Source organism: Meleagris gallopavo, chromosome Z, assembly GCF_000146605.3.
Source record: "Meleagris gallopavo isolate NT-WF06-2002-E0010 breed Aviagen turkey brand Nicholas breeding stock chromosome Z, Turkey_5.1, whole genome shotgun sequence".
In the NCBI taxonomy this organism is placed as follows: domain Eukaryota; kingdom Metazoa; phylum Chordata; class Aves; order Galliformes; family Phasianidae; genus Meleagris; species Meleagris gallopavo.
The window spans coordinates 52,096,728-52,105,921 of NC_015041.2; the positions used below are offsets into that span (position 1 = coordinate 52,096,728).

Sequence of the window (9,194 nt, forward strand, 5' to 3'; positions counted from 1 at the left end):
ATGCATGAAAAACCACAGAGTAAGGAATAAAGCAAGAATTTAATACAGGTAGAAAGCATTCAAAATACATTTTAAGATTACTTAAAATATTGTGAAAGAGAAGATCTGAACAGAATATTTCCTATTATTTCTTATACATATTCTTGCCATTAAGCATAATGGATCTTTATATTCAGGGACATGCCTGTGTAAACACAGTCCTTTCATTCCCTGTGTATGACTGCTCAAGGTCGATGAGTCTGTTTTGTGCTGTCTACCATTTTCATTGTAGTTTTGTTCATAAAGACTAGCATGAACTGGCACTGCTGCCTTGTGGGCAGGCCTGCACTAGTTGCCATTCACTACCCCATGCCACCATTAGTGTTTATACAGCTTCCTGGTAAACATTGGTGGGTATGCTTGCAGAGTGCGGAGCTGATACAGGAGGAGTAGAGTGCAGTTTTTCTGAGTTAGATTTTATCCACCTTATTTCCTTCTTTACGTTAGAATTTACAAACACTAGCAGGTGCAGCAGTCAGTCTCTACTTCTTAAAATATGATGTTCACCTCAAACTTCCTTTTTTTGTTTTGCTATTCAGTTTTCCTGTCAGTGGGGGATCACAAGATAGATTAATCCCTATGAAACTTTTCCGTGAAGGTCAGAAACAGTAACTGAGTTATGAGATACCTAAAGATTTCTTTCAGCTACCATGTGCTATTTGGTTTCATTCTGCGGCCTTCTAGTTTCTTAATCTGCAAATGTCTTCTCTTTGTTGCTTTTCTACCTTTGGAACAGCAAAGTGAAGTTTTATGCAACTAATATGATTCATGTAACAGGTAACGACAGAAATGCAGATTTATAAAGTTAAAGCTTTTTAACATTTTGAATTTGGACTATTTTTTATCACTTGGAATTAAGAAGCATTCAGTATTATAAATGAGAAATTATACACAATACCTAGCCACTTAGGATTTTTATTTATGAAAGTATTACTTCCTGAAATATTACCTGTTAATAATTTTGGTAATTTCTTTTTGCACAGGAACGTTGAAAAAAGAGTTACTTGAACATTATTCATGGTCTCTTAAAACCAAATATGAGAAGAAAATATATTGACTGAATTTATGTTAAAGTATTTGTGTGAATTGTACACCAATTTCTACTGAAATTGAGTTGCTGTACATATGTTAAAAGTTCTAACCACATGATGAAATGAGACCTGTTCAAAAGAAGGCACTTCTGGCTTCTAATCAAGAATATGTATGAATTTTTATTGATTGAAGAAAACTTAAGATATGCTGCATTTATAATCAAGAGTTTTTTGGAAGTTCTAGGCACTTTGCTCAGATTAACCATTTCATAAATTCTTACCACTTTATGCCAGACAGAAAAAAATGACTCCATGTTTTAAAGTAAGAAATGTGTAGGTATTATTTTCAGGTTACACTAGCATCACTTTTTCAAGAAATGTGAACAAAGTATCTCTTTCTTTGTTGTATGGAAGACATGGCTTAGTTGAAACCATTCTTTTGAAATTATGATTTTTATTGTTTCTGAAGGTGCTGTGGTACAGCAGTGCAGCATTCCCTTCTGTTTTTTGTATTTGGAGCAGAATACCGTCTGTTCCATACATACAGAGAACTCTAATCACCTCCCTTGACCCTGGGAGTAAAGGGTCAAGAAAGGTGCCCTGTCTCTCAAGTTATCTGAATATTTTTGTGCAATCAGTCTACTTTTCCAGTCTTTTTATATGCATCATCATTACTACATACCAGTACAAAGGTCTAACTGTAATAAAAATTGTAATCATTCCAAGAAGTGGGAGCTGTATCATCTAGTAGTACAGATAGAGAGCTGGATTATTTGAAATATGAATGGTATACTATACAGCGATTTTGTTTCTTACCATACCATTTTACTGGGAGCAGTGAGTTATGTCAGACTATGCAGATATAGTGGGTGATGAAGAATACAGCCCACTTGATTCTTTTCATATTACCAACTTATTCCTGGAGTACCTACTGATATAAAAAATTGAAAAAATAATTCTATTCTGCCTTGATATTAAAAATCAAATCATTCATTCAGTGCCATTCTGTGACATACATTAAAAGCAATAGATTTTTGATTCTGTTATTTTGAACAAACTTGAAGTTTCTTAATAGTGTTCAGCTCCAAAGATTAGAATGAGTCAGGATGTTGTAATGTCACTTACTAAGAGCTCATGAAGGAGAAAATGTTGGTTCAATAAATTCTCCCTCCCTTTTCTGTCACTGGACTCTATTACTCAGAGTACATACACTAACCACTTTTCTCAAGAAATGCTTTGTCTTTGTAGCATCCTCCAAGCTGTTTTTCAGTATTGCAGTAAAGAAGGGGATCTTCAGTTGTAATCATCTGTTGTTAGCTGGCCCAGAAAAGTATTTTTCTTGCAGCTTAGTAGAGTTGATACTTAAGTTTCACCGTGGAACTCTTGTATATAAATAGATTCAGTTGCATCTCTGTTCTGAAGGGAGTTTTAGAAAAGTTGTCACAGTTTTAGGCAGTCAAATGACGAAAACTATAGCTGAGTTTTAATAATTTGATGGCAATATACATTTCCAGCTTGAAACTTGTAATGAAGTGCTATAAAATAAGGAAAAGGAAATTTACTATTATTGTAACTCTAGAAAAAAAATATTTCTTTTGTCTTTAGTTTGTAGGTCCTCCCTCTTTTTCTCTCTAGAAAAGTAATGTATATTACTTGAACCACTTCTTGACTAGATGTACAACTTATTTGAGTTATGTCATTACATAAGAAATAACTGTGTTGAATTCCCTTGTAAAATATTTCTGAACATTTATCTTCTTAATCATGAAGCTAAAGGCCAAGTGCTTTCTACTCTAGAAAATTTCAAGTAATGTCTTAAAAGTAGTCCTATAAGATGATAGGAAGGAGGAACCCCTTCCTGCATCATGAAGTAGCTGACTGTTTTTCCTTTATGCCTAATTAATAACCTAGTCTACTTCCAAAGGAAGATGTTATTTTCCACTGCATTAATGCATTTTACTGTGATTCCCCCTCACAACTTCTGAAACTGTTGGCTCCATAATCTTTTTGAGTAATGTTCTTGATCACCGTCTTCACAGAAGAGATAGGGGAACATACTGGAGTTCTTTGTGAATTATCTTGAATGATACCCATATGGCATTACTGTGGCACATACCAGCTGCCCACTGTAGAGTTAAATGAACTCCATTACAAACTACATGATGCACCATAACTATCCAGGATGTTTCTTTCATAGGCTGCCAGTTCCAGAACTTTTAGCTGCTCTGTAATTTGGAACATCAGCCTGCAGTGTAAGAACATTGCTTAAAAGATCTTTGGGAAGAAGGGGAATTTCCTTTGAAAAACTCATTTATTTTATTTTCTTCTCTGGTAGAGTGCAAAAGTATTGTGGATATGTATTCTTTAAAAATGCCACTCTGACATGAAATTTTGTTGCTCTTGTAGCATTATAGCTTTGACTTGCACTTCCATTATAGAAATAAAGATGTAACAGCTGAAAACTGTAAGTTATCAAGTTAAGATGAGACTAGTTAAAAGAGATGATAGAGGATTACCTGGGAGGAGGAAGACTTACTCTGATCAAGTAGTTAAAAATAACTTTTACATCTGGCTTCTAATTTATTAAGAATCTTCTGTCCTTAAAAAAAAAATAAATAAATAACAAAAAGAAAAGTTAGCTTCCCTTGTTTGAGTAAGTCCAGAGGAGGGCATAAAGATGATCAGAGGGCTGGAGCACCTCCCCTGCAAGGGCAGGCTGAGAGCTGGGTCTTTTTAGCCTGGAGAAGACTCTGGGAGGACCTTATAATGGCCTTCCAGTACTCGAAGGGAGCCTATAGGAAAGCTGGGAAGGGACTTTTTCTGAAGGCATGTAGAAACAGTTTGAGGGGAAGTGGTTTTAAACTGCAAGAGAGTAGATTTAGACTAGATATTAAGAAGAAATTCGTTACCATGAGGGTGGTGAGACTCTGGAACAGGTTCCCAGTGGGGTTATGGATGCCTCCTCCCTGGAAGCATTCAAGGCCAGGGTGGAGCAACCTGGTCTAGAGGGAGGTGTCTCTGCCTATAGCAGGACAGTTGGAACTAGATGGTCTTAAAAATTCCTTCCAACCCAAACCATTCTATGATTCTGTGATAGTTGTAGAACTGCACGTAAGGCACAAAGTTTGTCAATGTATTTGTACTTTAGTATACTGTTCTACAGATGTCTTTCCTATCTTCTACTGGCAGCGTGTGGTAGTACATGCCTCCTAAATGATAAATAACCTACGTTTCTTTAATGGAAAAAGTTAGCTGAAAAGCAAGTATGAGTTCTGATCTGGAATCAAAGGGATAGTTAACTAGAGGTCAAGATATAGCCAAGACTAAACAATTCACTTAAAGAGCCTAATATATATTTTTTCTTCAAGATGCCTTGATAATGTTCTTCTGACCTTGTGGGAAATAAAAGATAATGTAGATCCAATGCAGTGAAGATCTAATGTGGTAGAATTAGTATACTGCTGAGTATCAAATTCTTCCTTTCACTAGCAATCTTTAAGGAGAAAAATGCATAGTTAGCAGTTAAAACTTTTATTCTTTACTGGGAAGGAAAACAAAATAAGGCCAGGAAGAGAACATCTTGCTATGAACATTAGTGATAAAGGAAACCCAGAAGCAGCTCAAACTGTTAGTCCTGTAACTGTACTGTATTAGTAGAAACTGTAATTCCTTTGCAGTGGAACTGTAAACACTATCTAGGCATAAACCATTTCTTAAAGTGATTTTATGAATTCATTAAAAACAGACTTTTATTGTTTTGGTGTTTTCTGAATTGTTACCAAATAATCTTTTAAAACGCCTTTGATTAGTCTTAAATTACACCTATATATTAGACAGACAATTTGAGGTATTAAAACAAATATTTTATATGAGGCTTCTTATAGGCAGCATCTTGATCTGTTTTCTGTTTTTATAACTGATTGAAACTTTAAATAAGTCAGAATGTTAGAAAGCAGTAGACTTACCCGTGATTAGAGAGTCTAGTGTGTCTGTGAAGAAAATATACTGAAATGTATTATGCTTTGATTAATCCACATAAACATCAAATAGAATGCTAATTATACAATACTGTGCTTCATCACAGAAATCAATTACTTTTAAACTGATGTGTGTGAAGCAGCGAGTTACGTTATCAAGATCTACTTTGAAGACAAGCCAACAGAGAGGAAAATGATTACAGATCATGTCCTTTTGCAGAAGGTTATTTGCCTTGAATGTATTTCCTGTTGTCAAGTGCTAACCTTTCTTAGACTGTCACTGATGTTGTTGAATATAAAGTTATCTTCCTTGTCTGATGTATACTACATTCTAGCAGCAACCATTTGGTCAGTTGTAGAAACATAAAATGATCTTGAAAAAGATCCTAAGAGATCCTCTGAATTTAATTTTTTTGTATAATCTTATTTTTAATGCAGTTTATTGTTAGCTTATGACATACAATTGTCACCTTTTGCATGCTAGTTTTTCTTTCTTTTTTTTTTTGAAAGTGCTTGCTTCTTTAAACCCAATTACCATTGTTGGTTTGCTAAACCTGTGAGTCAATCTGCACAAGAAGCTTATATCAAACCGTTGGCAGCTTCAGTGAAAATTAAAAAGCATGCTTTACTGTAGAGATTGTCAAGAGTGAAAATAATATTTGTCCAGTTGGACAGCTTGCTTTTGTAGTTGCTAAATGAAAGTTGAGATTCTGTCTCTTCCTTGAAAGCTTCTGTGTCAAGAAGGTAATTTGGACTGTTTGTGGTTTGACAGGGATTATTAAAATCAGATGAAGTGGAGGGAAGGAAGTGTGAGAAAGCAAAATTGACAGTGACACTCTCTATTATTTGCAGCTTGGATCATGATGACTATGTTGATATGATAGATTCTAAATGTTAGGTTCACTGTTGGGATATGTTAAGCAGCGAATACAGTAAAATGCAGTTATAGATTATTTTTCTGACTTAACAAAGCCATTCAGCACTTATCTTCATTGGGAAATATGAAGGAGGGAGCACAGCAGAAGAAGAGACTAGAGGGGCAAACGGTGGGAAGAAGGAGGTGGTCCCAGGGATAATTTAATTTTCTCTTTTGTTATTTAATTCAGATAAAACACTGTATTCTTTCTTTGAGTCCATACAGTTTGCCTTGTTTACTTCAGAAGGAATGAAGCTGAGAATTGAGGATTAAGAATTGATGGAACTGATTATAACATTTCTTTTCCAGACCCTGGAATTTTGGTAGGAATTTTCTTAACATGTATAATTTTATATAAAGTAAGCTGAAGTCTTAAGGATTGCTATTTCACATCAATTTTTCATGACTTGCATCTTGCATGTTATTTTTAAATAGTATTCTTTTATGCCACTTTGAGATAAATAATTTAAAATCTTAAATTATTGCAGTATTCATATAGCTGAATTTTTAATTGCTGAAGATACATTAGCTGCACACTGTATTCATCTTTTAGCATCTAGTGAATATACAATGTATTATTTAATGTTAATCCTTTGTTTTATCTGTAGATTGTATAGGCAAACTTTCAATTTTTGAGCAGATAAGTCAGGGCAGATGTAAGACATCTGATCAATTGAGTCTGAAGTTTGTTCTCATTTCTACGTGTTTTCCTTTTTTGTTTTTCAGCGTGAGAACTTTGTGAAAAAATCAGGCTTGGACCAGTATTCGGTCTTGAGTCTTACTGATTTAATAGGAAGTTAGAGAACTGAAAGGAAAACTGGTGACACATAAAAGCCTTTGCTGTTATTTAGCACAGCCAAAGCTTTGTATCTTTCAGACAACGTCATGGCTAAAAATGCAATGTTTGAAGAGTTGAACCATGCCAGTATAGCAAGGCCTGTCTCTCATCTTCACCTGTCTTCACAGTCTAGTGAAGCATATTAGCATCCAGAGTGATTCATCTCCCAGAACAAAAGGGGTAAGAGAGCAGAGTAACTGCAGGAAAAGAGGTTACTTGAAATAGTTTGCAGATGTGCAAAGTAGGGACTGCTGTGAGATCAGAGGCTGCGGTTGAAAACAAAGGAGGGACATTGGTAAAGAAGGTGCTCCAATAAAGGAGAAAGCAGAATTTGAATTGTGAGAGAAGGGTGCAAAGCCCCAATGTAAGCTGTAAGAGAGAATGTAAATAACAAACAGCCAGCCCGATGCAGATCTTGAAATAGAAGAGGACTTAAAAATGTGTGCATAGGAAAGTCTTGGAGGGAGGTAACAGACAGAGCAGTGAGATATTTCTGTGCAAGAAATGAAATGTGTAGCTCTGTAGTTGCAGAAGCTGTACTTGAACTGTCAAAAAGGTTAGCATTACAGTTTTCTGTTTTGTTGGAAGCACCACATAGAATCATAGAATGGCTTAGGTTGGAAGGGTCCCCAAGGATCTTCAAGTTCCGACTTCCCTGCCTCAGGCTGGGCTTCCAGCTGCTAGATCAAATACTAAATCAGGTTGATGAGGCTCTGGACATCTAGCAGTGGTTGGGCCTTCACAACTTTTCTTGGCAGCCTGTACTAGCACCTCACTACTCTCTCAGTAAAAAGTTTCACCTGATATCTTATCTAAATCATTCCTCATTAGGTTTAAAACCATTCTTCCTATCCTATCACTATCTACCCTTGTTAAAAATTGATTTCTCTCTTGTTTATAAACTCCCCTTAAATATGGTAGGCTGCAATGAGGTCTCCCTGCAGTCTTCTCTTTTCCAGGTTGAACAAGCTCAGGTCCTTCAGCCTGTCTTCTAAGAGAGGTGCTCCAGCCCTCTGATCATTGAAGATCATTTCACTCCTCTGGACCTTCTCCAAAAGCTCCACATCTTTCCCATGTTGGGGGCTCCAGGCCTGGACACAGTACTCCAGCTGGAGCCTCATGAGGACAGAGTATAGAGGAACAATCACATCCCTGTCCATTCTGGCCACTCCTCTTCTAATGCAGCTTAGGATGCTATTGATTTTCTGAGTTGCAAGCACATACTGCTGGCTCATGCAGCTTTTCATCAACAGGGACCCATAAGTCCTTCTCATCAGGGCTACTCTCAAGGAGTTCTTCTCCCACTGTGTATACATATGTCAGATTACTTCGACCTGAATGTGTAACAGGCTGAGATCCATCCTCACTTCTGCTTAATTCTAGGCATAGTGGAAGACAGTTCTTTAGCCAAATATCTCAAAACGTGAACAGGACAAAGGAAAGGAGAGGAGAGAAAGAGTGTTCTTGCTTTGATCAAATTTAAAGAATAGGAATGGGTGATTGTTTCAGGGAACATTTGGATCTGAGAGGCAGGATGTCTCAAGAGCAGAGGCAAGCAAACTGTGCACTCGGAACAGCTCAGAGGATTATGAGTTTTAGTGAACATACACACAGTCATGCACACAGGCATCTATTTTTAGGTAATCCTTGTGAGCAGGCAGCAGAAACTCCCTAAGCAAGTGCAGTATTACTTACCCACATTTTAGAGATAGCAGACCACTGAAAAGGAGAAAGAAGCAACTTGCCAGTGGTAGATTTGATAGGTAGTGCCATCAGAGTGACCTCTGCTTCAAGGTGCACTTTTCCTCTCTCTCCCATCGCAGCCTCTCTCCTGTTTTTCTTCTCGCCAAGATCTGCAAGGTTTTTTCCACTTGCATGCTATACCCGCGTGGCCAACGCATGATACAGAGCCCAGGTTGAATACCTGCTTGCAAAACAAGTCCTTGCAAAAACAAGACAAACTATCAAGGTCAGCTCTTTCTACAGAACAAGATACTTGCAGCTGCAGCCACAAGCATCAGTTCCCTAAAATTGTCAGAATACTTTGTTCCATCCCAAGATCATTCTTCAGCAAGGGGCCTTTAGGTCCCCGACACAATGATCTACTCAAATAGTGTGCTATATATAATGTGTATAGCAGAACTAGGAGTTGAACTCTGCTTGAAAGAGCATAAAACTTGTAACTGAATGTTTGAATTTGTATATTAGTGACGTAGGGAACTAGAAATAGCAGTGTTGATAGTGTATAGAATGCTGATGAATCATTCCAATTTCACATTTCAATGCAATATTTTACTTTTTTGACGTTAATAAGCAACACATAGTTTTTAATTGTAGTCAGGCATTATCATTGTCCCCTTCTTCCTCTTTTCCTTGCTTTTTAATACTCCTTA

The 9,194-nt window shown here is 36.7% G+C and overlaps 1 protein-coding gene across 1 annotated transcript in view; it reads right to left on the minus strand.

The window, feature by feature from the left end:
- Positions 1–8,619, minus strand: part of SLF1 (SMC5-SMC6 complex localization factor 1) — a 50,023-nt gene extending 41,404 nt beyond the window's left edge. The window contains exon 1 of the mRNA XM_010726052.3: positions 8,497–8,619. Coding sequence (XP_010724354.3) covers positions 8,497–8,619 — 123 coding nt within the window. The remainder of the gene's footprint in view (positions 1–8,496) is intronic.
- Between the last annotated feature and the right edge of the window lie 575 nt (positions 8,620–9,194).